Below are 17,974 nucleotides of genomic sequence, written 5' to 3'. Positions count from 1 at the left end.
GGGCTTCTGTCACAATGTTCTTGTCAACAGTGATGAGGGAGGAAAAGAAAATAGAGCATGTTAGCCTGGGTGGCATTCAGTTTAGGTGGTGAACATCAAACATGCAACAGGCTGTAGTAGTGTAGATTAATTTAATGGATAATATGAACAATGGATATGCTAGAATACTATGTAGTTTAACCACTTTTTGAGATTTTTTACTTACTTAGGGGGACTTTGGTACATAATCAGCAGCTAATTTGTATTCTGTCACAATTTTTCTCTTCAATTTCCTTAATAGGAAAATGTACTCCTTGTAAAAGGACCCTGTTCACAAAGATCAATGTGTTCTCATAGCAGGAAACGTAATTTTCAGATGAATGGGAACATAAAGTCCCTGTAAAAATGAGTTCAAACGGATCTGGAAACTATTCTGTAAAACTAAGAACAATAATCTTTTAAACTCCCCACCATGGGCAGCCATTTTTAACAATGATACACAGTGTTTTTGCAGTTTTAGAAAAACAAGTAGTTCTCACATACAGTGCTGCTTTTAAGATTAGACAAAACAGGTATGATGTATCCGTGATGTTTTTGTGTGTGTTGTATTTCCCAGGTCTCTGATAAGTTTGCCTTCAGCCTGTTTGACTTGGACTGGGATGTGTTCATGCAACATATCGAGGGTGCAATCAACAGAGTTCCTGTTCTGGAGCAGACTGGCATCAAGTCCACAGTTTGTGGACCAGGTACACACACACTCACACACACACACACACACACAACAGAAGCATCCATTTTTTGTGAAAATCCTGCAAACCCTTCTTGCAAATTTCCCTATAACATTATGCATTACAACAGGGAGCAAGCAACTCTCGTGACACGTCTTAAATTGGACGCATTCATATTTAAAAGTGAAATGTATCCGTCTGTGAAATATCTCGTTCACCACTCCCATACTGCATTCACTCATGAATACCTAAACTAGCAGGCTGTGTGTCATGTTTATAAAGGAGTTTGATTATCTCAAGTCTGACTGCCTGTGCAGGCAGTAGCACGTTGCCAAGGAAGCTGAGCGAGTCGGTCTGTTGCTGTGCAGCATGAAGAGTTACAATATTAAATTGAGTTTTCCATTATTATAGTGTAAAGCAACTGTTTGATTTTGTGATTTTGTGAACTAAAAGAAGTGAGAGTTGAAACATACGTATATTATACGTATACACAAATACACACACAGAGGAATGACCCAAGAAATCTGAGAATGACAGAAGGAAACAGCATAAACAGAGAAAAGCAGAATTTGAGACATTATTAGAAATTTATAGAGATAGAAAGTCAGGTAACAACAAGTGTTTTTACATGATACAGTAAATACACCACATTGAACATTGAATATTGATAGTGTGCTCACTGAGTCCACAGTTTCCTTGGGGAAATAGCGGGAAATAGAGCAGAAATCTCAACCACAGGAAGAATGAGAAAAATTCCTCACGTCTTCAAAAGGTTGGTTTAGGTTTAAGGTAGGAATTACGATTAAGTTGATCAGTCAAAGGTGAAGGTTAAACATTTTTCCTTTGGCCTATTCAGCAGGTACAACAGGAATGTGGCTGATGAACATCCTCACATGTACAATGATACGTGTGTGTGTGAGAGAGCGAATACATGTGTGTTTTTTTTAGCCCCATTAAGTGAAGCACTTGACCTTGAATCTCCGTCACTTACGGGTTCGGGTCTTGACTCTTGCTTAACTGAAGATGCAAATGCTCATTTCAAAAAACATTTTGCTGCACAGGGCTTCATTACTGTCTCGGGTGTTGTAAATGAGGTTAATTTGAATACTTCCTGAATCACCACAGAAGAAAAAACTGTATTCCCCAAATAGCTTTTCATAGCATAGTGTACTTTCCCAGATACAGTGAACAAATCCATCTTATTTTAAGGTTGGTCAAGTTACTTGAAATGTGAAATCAATTATTCAATACATTTACTCAAGTAATTACACCACTTTACTAATTACTCAATACTGTGTATCTTTACTCATTACATTACTTTTGTGACTCAGCACAGCTCCATCAAAGTTGTCTTTAAACAATCTAAAGTCTCCACACTCACATGTCACATCTTCTATATTAAACATGTGAAAATAGAAAACGAGACTCCTTATTTAACCAGGAAGTCTGACATACATTATCTCTTATAAAAGAAATGTATGAAGCGAGACCTGGCCAAACTGACTGCATAAAATATAAATGGCTAAAAATCGCTTATAGCAATCGCTTATATAGAAACGTTGCCAGAGATGCTGGATCTTTTACAAACCTCTGGGCATGAAGCAAGTTTGTGTATCTTACATTTGCTGCCACTGTTATCCACAAAATTTCTCTGTCTGTCTGTCTGTCTGTCCTCAGAATCATTCACAGCAGACCATAAGCCGCTGATGGGAGAAGCTCCAGAGGTCAGAGGTTACTTCTTGGGCTGTGGCTTCAACAGTGCCGGTAAGTGCTGCAGGGATGCAAAAATGGAAGGAAGAACAAATAAAACCAGTAGAATAATAAAAAGGGAGAGATGTTAGATAAATTGAATGTTAGATGAATGTTGGCTGTGTCTCCACCAGTTTATATTCACATCATCTTTACATAAGATTTTGTGTTTTAAATGTGTAAGCAGTCTATCAAAAGTGCTCAGGGATGACAGAGAGTGTAAACACATCTCCAGTCAGATTACCTAAAACAAATGGTATAAATCATTCACAGTTGTATGGTTTCAAGTACTTCACGGTATAGAGAGTTTCCCTCGAGGAAACTGTGAAATGATATAGCTAGAAAGGTCAGAAGAACCTTCAAAGAACGCGCACAGTAAAATAAAGAAGAGGAAAACAAGCTAGAAGAAATGGCCGAAGAGTGTTTTTCCTAGACTTTGACCCAGCCTTTGCCAATCTCTGTGGACACTTTCAAGGCACAAATGAATAATGGAGTGTTTTGATTCTTCACCGAGTTCACGGAGAGAAAACATGCACACAGACACATAAACACACACACGTGCACGCACACACACAAACAACAACTCAAGTCACTCCATTACTTCACTTACAGATGGGCTTCTGACATTAGACGGGGGGCGAATGTGAGTATTTCAGCTGCCTGAAAAACAGAGAGAAAGGGGATGTAAAGGGTAAAGTAATCACCATCTGCGTTGACAGACAGTCGAGAGAAAGCTTATTTTTTCTGCATAAAAGCAGAAGACTACAGGGTCGAGCTCTAGTTGTCTTGTCTGTTCTGACCAGAGCTTCGGAGGTGCTGAGAGGTGGAGCTCTAATGAGTGGACATACAGTGTTTTAAACACTCTGACATTTCACACAAATGTTCCTTCTATATCTGTTTTTTCGCTTCAGAAGTGTATATAAGAGTCTTTGTAGTTATAAGATGGACACTAGGTTTTTGCAAATTGCTGATTAGTCCTTGCTGTTCATGAGTACCTCTTCTCTCGCTCTCTTCTGTCCATCAGTCTGAGTCTGAATTATTATCATGATGATTATATCCTGCTGTCCATTGTCAGCTTAACAAAGGGCTCATACACTCCTGTACTTGAGCTTTTGATTCCTTTCATATACTATATTGGTTAATACCTTATTCATTAAAACCTGTATTACTTTATGATTTTAAATTGTGCTGAAATTAGTAGTTGATTAACAGAAAATTAAAGACAGACAACTTGAATAACTGATTAAACATCAAGTCATTCAGAGAGCAAAAGTTTTTTAACCTTGTAAATTATCTTTGAGATTTTGGCTGCTGGTCAGATATCACCTTGGGTTTTTGTGAAATCGTGATGGGAATTTTTTCACTATTTTCTGACATTTTATAAACAAAAAGATAAACCAAAAAAATTATCGACCAATGAATCAATGAAGAAAATAATTCTGCAACCCTTATTTTTAATCTCTTTCCCCTCTGAAGCAAATAAACCTGAAAGTTCCTATCTAAAATGGAGCTAGATAAAATATTACAGTCTGCCGGTCCTAGTCGTTTCTGTTATGTGCCAGGCTGGGACAAAGCTCATTGAAATGTGTCCTGCATCACTGATCACACCTGCTAACTGTGACTTTATAAAAAGGATTTGCCTCTGACCACACAGAGTAAGGTTGGATCGAAATGTCTTCCACCTGCCTGACACACACAAAACAAACATCCTCACTAGCTTTTCCCAAAGCAGGAGCTTCAGGATGTCCACTTCTCCTCATGTCATCCTTGGCTCCCGTTTTTCTCTACAGTATATCTATCATTCTTTCTTCCCCCTGCTTCTTTGTCCCTCTGGCAAGGGAAAAATCCTCTGCCCATTTTATTCCATCACACAAAACAAATGCACAAATGAAGTCACACAGCTTATCTGGCTCAAGGCAGGGCAAGACAAAGGGGATAATTCAGAAACCGCATGGTCAAAGTCGACAGATTCTCATTAAAAAAATCTATCATTGAGTGCTCTGTAAATTTTTAAGCCTCCAGTTGTTTCATTTTTACTTGCTGGAGTTCATTTTGGTTGCCAAGCAATCAGCAACTCTGCTTGCAGAACCTTAACTTACTTTTTTATTAGTGTCAAAACATCACGCTGAACGCTTACATTTAAGTGCATTTATTTATTGTGATTTATGGTTCATTAATTGCTTTTAACTGCTGCACCTCTTACCCAGCTGCATCACCATCTTGCTCATAATCACAATAATGAGCACCTTTAGGTATTTATGGCTTACTGAGACTTTTTGTCACATTATACGGCACAGAAAATTGCCCATATTTAAAGGTTCAGTGTGTAGAGATTTAGTGGCATCTAGCGGAACAGACTTGGCAGAAATGTGTATGTATGAATATAATATTCATAAGTATGTTTTAATAAAATAAGTGTTTTCATTACCTTATAATGAGCCCTTTATATCTACATAGGGAGTGGGTCCTCTTCCACGGAGCCCGCCATGTTGCACCTCTGTGTTTCTACAGTAGCCCAGAACAGACAAACCAAACACTGGCTCTAGAGGGGGCCTTTCACGTTTTTTGCAAGTTTCGTGGCCACTGTAGGTTCCCCCAGCCACTTGAAAGGAAGGGATGAGGGTGAAGGGTTTCAATCTACAACCTAACCGCTAGATGCCACTAAATCCTACACACTGGTCCTTAAAGGCAGTACACAATTAAGATTGGAAAAAACATTGAGTTCGGGGTATAATGCTCATTGCCAGGTTTGAGTCAGTGACTAAAATAGCAGCCAAACCTCATCCCCTTGTCTACTTCCTGTTGCTGCTTTGATGGAGGACAGAGAGATAAATGGAAGAGTGGATGGTGACGGTAACTCTAAAGAAAAGCTACGTAGTTCAAAAACCTTATAGAAAAGGGAAGGGAAAGGCAAGAGCCTGAAATGAGGGCCTCTGTTAGAAAGATTTAGAGAATTAAGTCATGATTTATACGAAAAAAGTCATAATTTTCAACAAAAAATAATACTTTAAGAAAAATAATATTTTGAGAAAAAAGTCAGAATAGAATAGTTTATTTCAGAGTAAAATGTCATATGTTAGGCTTACATTAAGTTGATTGTCTCCCACAATCCAGGATGCTTCCCATTTCAAAACTTAGGAAAGCTTAAGGAAGCAGCTGTGCACTGCACTGCTGCACTTTCATGGAGGTGGGAAGGTTAACATCTGTGTGGACAAAAAGTTACACAGAGATGAGATTTGTGGCTTATCTGAAGTGTTTTCAAACTGTTTTGGTTTTCTAAGAGAAGAAGCTTTGAGGATGAGTTTGTTTGGCAGATGTTCATCTTGTTAATTCCCCACCTCTGGTGAAGAGTCGCCCACTCCTGCTTTCCTAAACTTTGTCTCATCTGCCAGATGGTCAGGTCACCATGTTGGTCTGAATGGGATACTACATATCAGCAGAACGCAGAGCATTAAAGTAATACACAGCATATCATAGGCAACAGGTAGATTCTGGCTGCCTTTCATATCATTTGCACAAACCCAACTGGGCTTTAATCACTTTCTAATGCTATGACTGCATCAGAAAGGTCCCAGCTCTGACTCATACTTCATGAAACTATGGTTTCATTTCAATTTACGTATCATAAAATGTCTGATAATAAGATAAGCTGCTTATGGTAACTCATGTAACAATCAATCAGTCAATCAAACTTTATTTATATAGCACCTTTCAAACAAATGAAATGCAATTCAAAGTGCTTTACAAGCAATTGACAAAATGTAGGATGTTACTAATGCACATCAAAGCAATTAAAAAAGTTTAAAAAAAGGTTAATTGAATAAGACAACAATAAAAGATGGGTAGTTAAGATAATAAAATATAAATAATAAAAGATAATACAAGCAATAAAAATAAAAAATAAAATTGTGAAATACTGCACAAAATACATAGATTATAGTAAAATAATAAAATGTTGATAAAACAAATAGAATAAAATAATGATAATAAATAAAGTAAGTATAAGTAATAAAACCATAAAATTATAAAAGCCAGACTAAAAAGATGGGTTTTTAGTTTACATTTAAAAATATCTATATTTTCAGCTCCTCTCAGATCCTCTGGAAGGCTGTTCCGGCAGCTCAGAGCATAACGGCTGAAAGCAGCATCACCGAAGGTTTTTGTTCTGCTTTGTGGAACAGCTAAAAGAGAAGAACCAGTGGATCTGAGGGGCCTTCTTGGTTTATAAACCAATAGCATTTCTGAGTGGTAGTCTGGTGCAAGGCCATGTAGTGCCTTATAAACTAATAAAAGAACTTAAAAATTAATATGAAAACTAATAGGTAACCAGTGTAAAGACTTTAAAAGAAGTGTAACGTGTGCTCTCCTTCTGGTCTTAGTCAGCAGTGGTATAGTGTATTCATTGGTAGACCAGAAAGGAGAGCATTACAATGGTTTAGCCTACTAGTTATAAAAGCGTGCATCAGTCTCTTTGTGTTGCTCAGAGAGAGAAATGGCCTCACTTTGGAGATGTTCTTCAAATGATAAAATGCTGTTTTTGTGACACCTCACACATAAGCCTTGAAATTAAAATGGGAATCAAAAATCACTCCTATATTACTTGCTTCTTGGCTTAGATTTGAGTTCTAGTGTGTTTAGTTTGGAGGCCACTTTCTCTCTCTGAATCTTTGAACCAATGATCAGTACTTCTGTTTTATCCTGGTTGAGCTGTAAAAAAATCTGTGACATCTAGGCCTTTATATCTAAATACAGTTAAAAAGTGAGTCAATCAGCCCATTGTCACCAGGAGACGCGGCCATGTAGAGTTGAGTGTCATCAGCATAGCTGTGGAGAGAGAAACCATGCCTCCTGATGACGCTGCCCAGGGGTAGCATGTACAAATTAAAAAGTAACGGTCCTAAATTTGATCTTTGTGGTACCCCACAGGTAACCTCAAAGCATTTGGAGGAGTGGTCATCTATAGATACAAAAAAATGTATTCCGCAAAGATAAGAGTAAGTGAACCAGTTAAAAACAGTTCCAGATAGGTCAACATGCTCACTTAATCTATCTGAAAGACTGTGGTGGTCCACAGTATCAAAGACAGCATTCAGGTCAAGTAGCACCAGAACTGAAGGCTTGTTGCTGTCAAGACTTGTTTTGATATCATTCACTACTCTTAGCAGGGCTCTCTTTATGCTGTGATGTGTTCTAAAACCTGATTGAAACATTTCTAATTTACCGATTGAGTTTGAAAAGAAAAAACTAGTTTCTCAAAAATTTTGCTTAAAAAAGGGAGATTTGAAATTGGTCTAAAATTGCTGGGTGTTAAAATATCCAGATTCATTTTGCAGTTTTAAAATCAGTGGGAAAGACACCAAGTTGTAGGGAGTGATTTACTATGGCAAGGATGTCTTCAGATACAGAATTAAAAATGGTTTTAAAAAGAAAGGTAGAAATTGGGTCAAGGGAACATGTGGAGGGCTTCAGTTCTGTTACTATTTTCCTGAGAGTTACAGCATCAACCAGGTCAAAACGTTCCAGTTTGACATAGGTAAAAGCATAGGTGACAGTGCAGTGTGCTTTTTCTGCTGGCAGATACCAGATCTAACGCTGATTATTTTCTCCCTGAAGTAGCCAGCAAACTCAAACATTAAGAACATGGAAGCTTAATACTGTAGTTAGTTGTGGGATTTACCAGAGAATCTATTGTACTAAAAAGCAGTCTGGGACTGTAAATGATGATGTTGAGGTTTGAGAAATATGCTTGCTCTGATGTTTGAATTGCCTTGTTGTAATTTTTAAGTTTTTTGGTGAGTATATTGAGATGTATTACTAATTTTGTTTTTCACCATCTGCGCTCAAAATTCTACAGTCGCTTTTAAGTGCCATTGTTTGACTATTTTTCCATGAGACAACCTTTTTTGTAATTATTTTCCTGGTTTTAATTGGAGCAGGTGCATCAAGCACTGTTTTCATTTCATGGTTAAAATCATCAACTAAGTCTTCACAAGATGATGGTAAGATGTTATTTTTGTAGGTTGCAATGTGCGATGTGAGTGTTGTGGCTACCTCACAGGTGATGCAGCATTTCTTGATGATACATTTTTTTGTACTTGGCAGAGAATGATCAAAACTGTCAAACACACAGTGGTGGTCAGACAGAGTCAGATCAGTGACAGAGGATATATTGATGTAAAGATTATATGATATAATTAAATCCAAGGTGTGTCCATGTTTGTGAGGCAGTAAACTCTTTGGCTCTGGTATCTGTGAGATTATCAACATGTATGTTGAAATCACTTATTAAAATGCAGGTATCATTGCTTGTGTGAATGACAGATAGTAGGACTGAGAATTCTGAGATATATATACATAGTGTCACTGCAAGGAAGCAAGGCTGAGAATTTTAAAAAGTAGCATTATATTAAAATGCATGAAATGTGCCTAGGTCTACATCCCTACCCTTCAGTGTCTCTATGTAGATTGCAGCTGTCTCTCCACTCTTCTTTCCCACTCTAGATGAATAGGAAAAAGTGTAAATGGATGGACAGGCTTCAGTCAGTGTGGTAAGTGCATCTGTGCTCAGCCAGGTTTCAGTAAGCAAAAGACAGTCCAGATAGTGATAATTGATTAGGTCATTGATACAAAAAGATTTGTTTGTTAATGCCCTTGTATTAAAAAGAGACATTTTGATTTCTGTCCGTTTTGAAGTTGAAAATGAGTTTCTGTTTATGGGAACTATAACCAAGTTATCTATGTTTGGCCCCGTTCTGTTAGTGGTTTTCTGTTGAGTTTAGTTGGGTTTCATAGAGTAAACAGGGCTGGATGAGGTAGGTAGTCATGGTGAACGCAGGGCGGCCTTAGAATAGATCAAAGTTGTCTATAAAAGTGACCTTAAATTTGTCAAATGCGGTTTTTAGCCATGAATTTAGGCAGAACAGGCGACTGAATTCTTCTATGCCCCTTTTGTAAGTCGGTAGAGGTCCTGAAATTGCAATGTTTTTTTCAGTTGCTTTAAGGGTAGTGAGAAAAGTTTTAAAATGTTCCTTTAAAGTTAAGTTTCGGACTCATGGTGAGAAGTGTTGTTGCTGCCGATGCGTACTACCACAGTACTCACATTAGCATGTTTTCCAAGCACGGCCGGAAGCTGTGTGTTGAGGTCCAACACACGGGTTCTGGGGAAACAGTGGACCGCTGCATTGGTTCTGTGTGAGGGGAGCGAGAGCCCCCTAATGATGGAATCACCAATCACCATGGTGGAAGCAAGTGATGGCGGAGGGCTGGGTGCAGTGGAGAGATGGCTGTCAGTGGACGAGCCTGGGCTCAGCACCGTAAAATGGTTTTCCAGCCTGAGGACGAGATGGTAGGGGGTGGGGGATTTCCCTCTGTCTTCCCGTCCGCCGCTGTCACCCACCTGTTTCCACTGATGTTCCCTTGGGCATGGTATGGGGTAGGAGCCCAATGAGTGGTCAGTGGTGGAAAATGTGGTACAGATAAAATAAACAACTTCAGCTTGCAGGTTTTGGTAGCCATATTCAGGGCCCTATATACAGTTCTATACTTCATGTACAGACATTAGAATGGTAAGCACATTTTGCAAAATGTTGAACTTCTCCTTTAAATGTAACCTAGACTTCTAAAAAACTTTTTCAACTAAATCTATCATTGTTATAACCTTGATGTCTTTTGACTTGCAAATCAACCCACTTACTGGCTATTATGGCAGCTAGATGGTGGGAAGGATAAATACAGGGGGTGTACATACATATGTATATTTTCTCTCTCTTTAAAAGCATCTTTTGAATCACTAATAGCATCACTAGAAATGTCAGAAGAGAGAGATTAAATATCTGAAGAGAATCACAAAGCAATGCAGAAGAGTATAGATAATGATATAGAAAGGAACAAATGTTTTCACAGTCTAAACGAACAATAATAGAACAAGACACCGATAGTGGGGAAGGAGAGGTGAAGCACAAACGCAGAGAGGTGGGATGACAAGATGAGTGGAAGCACAAGCATGAGGGTTCACACGCAGATACGAGCTCACACATCAGCGCAGTTATCTCGGGTGACATTTATCAATGCCACCTCGCCTTGCTGGTTGTCTCCACAGCATCTTGGGAGAACTCTATCATCCCCCTCCCGCTGCCCTCCCTCTATCTCCCTACCCCTGCTCTCATCCATCCATCCATCCATCCATTCAAACGTCCACCCAGGCTTGGCCCAGAGTGACAGAGCCTGCAGATGAGTGAAGCGATGAGAGATGGAGATAGAGGGATGAAGGAGGGATGCAAGGACACCCTGGTCGTGCTGCTGCATATTGATGTTGAGTGTGTGTATACACGCACGCAACACACACACACACGGTGTATGCAAATTACCAGCAACAAAACACAAGAAGGGGGTTGCTAAAAGGGAGCAGCTCATTAACCCAGCAGTTTTGGGGCCGGATGGATAAAATATTGAATTGCTAGTGTTCGTGTGTTTGTTGGGATGAAAGAAGCAGAATGCTGCAGCCGTTGGGTACAGCTAATGAGGTCAGATTGCTCAGGGGCAGCTGTGAGCAAGGGTCAAATGATGGAACAAAGGTCAAAACAATCCTCTGTAGGTCATATGACATATAGTGGCTGTTGCAGAGGACCAAAGTGCTCTGTTGAACTGCTCTTCCCCAAATTAATTAGTCCTATTACCCACAGTCACAGAGAGAAGGGGAGAGGGGTCCTGTTTTTTGTTCAGATTTTTCTCTCTTATTTCCCACCTATTGTTTGTGCAGTGGACCCATTATTCAGCGAAAATTGGATAAAAACTGTGTATTCTGCAACCAACCTCGATTTTCTTTATCATTTAATTTAGCTGTTATTATTAATATTTATAATCAATTGACTGTTTAGTCTATCTAATGTCAGAAAATAGTGGAAAAAAGTGTCAGAGATTACCTTTACTTCAAAATAATGCTGTAATTTTGGCCTCTGGGAACATTTTTCTATATTTTCTGCCATTTTATCGATTTTAATGATTAATCTTATATTGATATGATTAATAACTTATTGATAATGAAAATAACTGTTGGTTGCAGTCCTAGCCCAAAATACAAAGATATTCAAATGATACATAAAGAGATTTAATAAGCAATCCTCATCTTTAAGAAGCTGGCAAATGTTTGGCATTTGTGATTAATAAATGCCTTAAGGGATTAATCAATTATTAAAATAGTTGTTGATTCATTTTGTGTCAGCTATTTATTTGATTAAGTGACTAATTGTTTCAACAGTAATTCATATGTTTTCTGTAAGGAACTGTGTCATCTTTGCTCTTTCTGTGTGTTGTATGTGTGTTTTTGCCAGGTATGATGCTGGGAGGTGGTTGCGGTAGAGAGCTGGCTCACTGGATCATACATGGCCGCCCTGAAAAGGATATGTACGGATACGACATCAGGTACATCTGTGCATACAAATCCTGTACATATATACACACACATAAATATATATATATACATATAAATGTACAAAGATGTATGATCAGTCACAGTTATATCACAGGAAGTTGAATCCACTCTACAAAGCAGAAAATGGTTTTGAGCTTCTGATTGACATTTTATCAAAGAGCAAAAGGAACCCAGAGGACGAAGAAGTTTTAATGGAGTCTGAGTGATTGTGACTTTTAATGAGTGATAATCTTTTGAATTCCTCTCCCTCCTGTCTCAGGCGCTTCCATAACTCACTGACAGACAACCAACGCTGGATCAGAGAGAGGAGCCACGAGTCGTACGCTAAAAACTACTCTGTGGTGTTCCCCTTTGATGAGCCGCTGGCCAGCCGAAACATGAGGAAGGACCCTTTCCATCAGGTAGATGAGTTGTTTGATCTCCAGTGTAGACAGTTAAACGGGATTTTTCTTGAGCAGTTCAAGGAAACATCCCTAACAAGCTGCGTTTCCTCTGTGAGTTACTCAGACCGCTTTCAGCTATGGTTTGAGTCATTTATGCGAGGGCACCACAGGTTTAATTGGCAAAGAGATCTTGTTTTTTTTTTTGCTTCTGTACATGTAATTTTTACTTAAAATTCAATAAAACAAGAATGAAATTTGAAACATTTTATAATATGTACATTTTATATTTTTAAGGAAATATTGCTAAACTGGAAAATTTGTAAAAGCACAAATAATAATAACTTTATTATGTTGTATTATATTTGTACAGAACCTCATACATACAATGCAGCTCAAAGAGCTTTACATCAAATTGGTAAAAAATAAAAGACATTTAAAACATGTAAACAAATAAATTAGATGGTGGCAAACAAAGCATTTAAATACAACAGAGAGTATAAAAGGAATTTCGAATTTCAAATAGGATTAAAAGGAATAACTGAACTTTCAGTAGCATTCAATAAGCACCATTGATAAAGACTACTTAAAAACAAGATTAAAAATGTTAGTTCTACAATGTTTTTAAAGGAATTTACAGATGTTACATGGTGGATATTTATGGGCAGGTTGTTCCATAGTTGTGGCCCATAATAAGAAAACGCTGCCTCTTTGTATGTCTTTGTCTTAACTGTTTGAACATTAAGTGCTGTAAAGTTTGATGACCCAAGGCAGCAGTTAGGAGTATAGAGGGAGAGACAGTCGATTGAATATGCAGATGCTAAACCATTCATAACCTTTTAAATCAGTAATAGAATTTTATATCAATTCTATAAGATACAAGAAACCAATGTAAAAATGCTAATATTGGTGTAATGTGCCTTCTTTTACTTGTTTTTGTTAAAGATCTCCTCCAGACAGGTATTAAGACATACAAAAATACTCTGCTTGGAGCAATAACATGTGTCCGCTATGTTCTTTTTTTCACAAAAAGAATACAATTACCATGTTAAAATCCTTAAAATAGCATCTACTCATTCTCATTCATTAAAAATTTGAGAATCTATTAATATGTAAATATATTTAATCTGAGAAGTTTAACTACTGGACACAAGATGTCTCCTACTTCACTGAATGGTCCATTCTCAGTGTTTGTGCACAGGAGGCTTCAGGTTTCCACATCACACTTGTTTAAATTAAATATTGGACCAAGATTGGCTTCAAAACTAGTTGTGATGTCACAAATCCTGCTCATAGGCCCACCCCTTAAAATCAGATTTTCAATGAGTACAGAAAAAACTTTCCACTTTCAGCAGATAAATGTGTGTCTTCTAGTGTCAACATACATCATCCTGCACAGTGAAGCTGAAACATTCAACTGTAGGAACAAGAAGAAAAAAAACATTTTTGAGTGGAGGGGGAGTTTAGACTCTGACAGCTGCATTTTATATAAGCTTTTTTTTTTTTTTTTGGGGTAATCCGGTTAAAAGAGCATTACAGTAGTCTAGATGAGAAAACAGCAATGTGTAAATCAATTTCTTTGCATCAGGAAAAGCAAGATATTTTCTCCATGCACACATGGATGGACAAAGTAACAACACAAAACAAAAATCCTTTGTACAGTTATTGTGTCACATTGAAGGATGTTCCTGTTATTTATTCCTGTCCTAAATATACATATAAACCCTGTATATAGTCTGTGTGCATCATATTTAACAAGTAAAGTTTGATCTAATATAATAAAACCTTTTTTCTCTGAGATGTTATGAGACCATATTCATATACTGTATATTTCACCTACCTCTGATAAACATTAAGCACAACTTTGGCTTTACTCAGGTTCTTTTAGTTAGGTAAGCAGGGCTTTTACTTTCAGTGAAAAAGCGTGGGCAGCGTTTTGTATCTTTCAGGATTTAGATGGACGGATACCTTTTTGGCTTTTTAGCTGAAGGGAAAACATTCTGTATTGCAGAGGTTTGTTAACATGGATGGAAGCAGTTCACGTCTTTAAGTCATAGGAGCTTCTCTTCTTGCATATCACCTAACCGGTTATCTTTGATCACTTTCCATATTTTTAGAGGTTGTATGACTGGAGATTCAGACCTGTGTGACTCACTCCTTTTCTCTTTTACCTGTTTGATTTTTTCTCTTCTCTCCGTCAACCATTTATTCCAGTCCTTATTCTGTTTTGTTTCTACCCACAACCTTCACTCGTCTTTCTCTCATCCTGTATTCTCTCTTTTTGACATCCTCTCCAACACAATCTCCTCTTCTTTTCATCCTGCGGTTCATACATAATGTCAGTCCGTTTCTTCTTTTTCTACCTGTGGTTGCCACTGTCTTCCCTCTTGAAACCCCCCCCCCCCCCCCCCCCTCCTGTCTTCTCCAGTCAAATCTAGAGCCAAATAGCTGATTCAGGTTTAGGCAGACAGCAGTTAGCAGTGCAACTTATCTCCGGCAGCTACATTTATCAATGCAATCCCTGCCAACGTGACAATAAATGATACACTTAGCTTCGGTAGCCTAGTCTCGGATGCCTTTCAGCCTCTCCTTAGCCCGACACAAACTCTTAATGGGCCCCACCGCCATATTTTATGCATTAATGACCCACTTAGCCTTGCTTTCCTGTTCCAGACTTCATTTACCTTTTAACTGCTGCAATTTCTACCACCGTTCATGCATGTAGGCATTCTTTCAAAATGGATTACTGTCACACAAATTGCATTAGCAATGTCGTCAATGTGTTTTGTTACTCATGTCTACTGCTTTCCTAGAGCTTATTTTATTTAGTTTCCTTGACACCTTTCATGCATAATTAACCAGTTTCCTGAAGGGCCTCTTAAAGACTTGAATGAATGAGTTTTTTTGTCAATGGTTTTTGTACTTTATTTTTATTACTAAAAAACAAGTGACAGTCATAAAAGAGGAAAATCAACAATACAATCTGAAATGAAAGAAACAATGTACTCTTTTTTCAGTACTTTGACACACTTAATGTGCATAATCAGCAGCTCATTTGTATTTACTCCACATTTTTTCCTCACTTAGGAGTATCATTATGATCTCTATGAAGTTTTTTTGGTTTGTTTGGTGTTTCCGGTGACAAATGACACAACGCATCACTCTGTGCCATGGCCAATGCCAACTTTCCTCTCAGAAATGTTGATAAGCCAGTTGTCATTTGTAACTTCAGCCTTAAACATTTAATTATTGTTTGGCTTGTTTAAAGTGAGTCATTGTCATTACGCTGATGGACACTCTGTACAAGGCACCATAGTTAAATGTTACAGCATGCAGTGTTATTTTGAGGCCATTAGGCAGTCATGTCGTCAGCAGTCATACCAGCATGTACCCTGTTTATGCTGAATGACTGAAGCTAAGCAGGCATGAGTGTGGTTATTACTTGGATGGAAGACCTCCTGGGAAAATCCAAGTTGCTGCTGGAAGTGGTGTTGGTGGGCCAGTAGGGGGCAGTCTTCCCTCTGGTCCTAATAAAATCCCAAACGTCCCAGTGCAGTGACAGGGACGCTATGCTGTAGGAGATACCGTCCTTTGGATGAGTCCATCTGGCCATCTAAGCATCCCCTAGTGTAACTGGCTTAGTCACTATGTTTTCATGAACACTAATATTCCAATATTATTCCAAATATGACAATATTCCAAATTTGATACGGGTCATGTCAACAGCATATTCCTTTTGGCTATTCCGAATTTGGCATTATTCCGAATGTAGCATTTTTCAATTAAGACGTGGGACATGCTGATATTTTTCGGATTTTAGGAGCATTCTTTGGACATGTATACAGCGTATTCGGAATATGTGTCTCAATTGGAGTTTTTACTGCAGGTTGCAACACATTAATTCGCCTGTTTACATTCAGCTCTGTGTGTTGTAAACAAACCAACTATGTACATCATGGGGGCGTTTTACGTATATAGTATGCACGGCTGCATGTAAATGAAAATATTAGTGGAATATTCATTTTTATTAGCCATGTAAATCACTCAGTAGGAATATTGTCTTTTTCAGAATAAGGACAAAAAACAGAATATTTTGTGCATGTAAACGTGGTCAATGATTACCTCCCCCTTGCTGCCATGCATCACACAGGTGGGTGCTAACATTGGTGGTGGTTGAGGTGAGTTTCCCCCCTTCACTGTGAAATGCTTTAGGTATCAAGATGAAGCACTTTAAGAATGTAATCCATTATTATTATTATTATTATTATTATTATTATTATTATTATTATTATTATTATTATTATTAATAATAATATTATTATTATTATTATCATTATTATTATTATTAAATCTAAAACACTTAATTCTTGCTTTCATCACAACTTTTTCCAGCCAGCACAAAAGACCTTAATGTGCATGATAACATCATAATGTTGAGTTCCAGTACAATTATGGCACCAGATAAGCCAGACAGTATGGAGCACTGAAGAGACACAAATAACTGCTCTCAGGTAGACAGATGTAGCTAGAAGGAGAGCACAGTCCCTGTGAGACTGGGTCGGTCCAACCCTGCTAATCACTCGTCAAGGGCCATCACCTAGCAACTAGCCTCCCTACTATTGGAGAGCAGTGTAGACGTAGTGTAGGGGTAGCAGAGTGGAGAAGAAAAAAAACATCTAACAAAAAGTCTAATTATTGTGTTTTAAATGAGCTTTTATTCGCAATACTGGCTCTTGCTCCTAATCATGACAACATGTATTATGGTTGAGAGGTACTTAAGGGGGTTGGTCAGCCAGAGAAGCAGTCCCTGCACAATAATGAGACTGTCTACTTTTAGGAAGCAATACGAGATTATTTCAGAGCACAAACAGGCCATCTCTGACACTGCTGCTCACACGTTTTCTCCACCTCGGTAGCACAGATGGTAAATATAGCTTGGTGTGGGAAGTTTGGCAAGAGCTAGCTCTCCTCCTAGCTGCCTGCTAGGAGGAGAGCATAGCACAACATACCTACCAACTGTGGGCGACTGTCAATTTTACAGTAACAAGTAGGATGGCGAGCAGTGAAACATCTTATTTCAACACCTCATGAAACACCTCATGAAATCATGCTAAAACAGGATTTTACCATCACTTCTCATGAATTACTCCAAGCTTAGATTGATTTTTAATATTTAGGCAAGTTCATTTATTGCTCTTTGTGACATACTGTCTTGGTTTAAAGCTACACTAATCATTCCTATTATATTAACAATGGAATTTGATTGTGTGTAATGTGAAAGTGGTTTGCTTGTAGTCCAAGACCACAGAGAATTATTATTGTTCCTCTCAGCTCTACGGAGTGTTTTAGCGTCTTTCAGCTCATTGTTTTGGTTCAACTTTACTGTAGACAGCTGCTACTGTACTGTAGACTACCTGCCCAGCACCAAATGGCACACAGACAAAATTAACGACTAGCTGGTGAACATCGTGGAGCAATTATCTGCTAAAGAGCCAGATATTTTTATCCAGAGGAGTTGGTGGAGACCAAAACAGAGCTAAAAAAAGAGTGAATATTGGATTTATATTCAGTGCTTGCCAGATATATAAATATGCAACTGTTTGCTAGCAAAATCTACAAACAACTAGGTGATAATAAGGTAATAAGGTGACAAAATGTCAATGTTGTAGTTATAGCTCGTTCTCCAGCCCCCAAGTAGCCACAAACAT

The 17,974-nt window shown here is 38.1% G+C and overlaps 1 protein-coding gene across 1 annotated transcript in view; it reads left to right on the top strand.

Annotated features, from left to right (window-relative positions):
- Positions 1-17,974, top strand: part of sardh (sarcosine dehydrogenase) — a 50,351-nt gene that overhangs the window by 11,818 nt on the left and 20,559 nt on the right. Inside the window, exons 9-12 of the mRNA XM_042394352.1 lie at positions 596-725; positions 2,385-2,471; positions 11,786-11,876; positions 12,146-12,287. Coding sequence (XP_042250286.1) covers positions 596-725; positions 2,385-2,471; positions 11,786-11,876; positions 12,146-12,287 — 450 coding nt within the window. The remainder of the gene's footprint in view (positions 1-595; positions 726-2,384; positions 2,472-11,785; positions 11,877-12,145; positions 12,288-17,974) is intronic.

Source organism: Thunnus maccoyii, chromosome 19 (assembly GCF_910596095.1).
Source record: "Thunnus maccoyii chromosome 19, fThuMac1.1, whole genome shotgun sequence".
Classification (NCBI taxonomy): Eukaryota; Metazoa; Chordata; class Actinopteri; order Scombriformes; family Scombridae; genus Thunnus; species Thunnus maccoyii.
The sequence above is the reverse complement of the archived record's forward strand: the minus strand, read 5'-3'. Positions and strand labels throughout refer to the sequence as shown.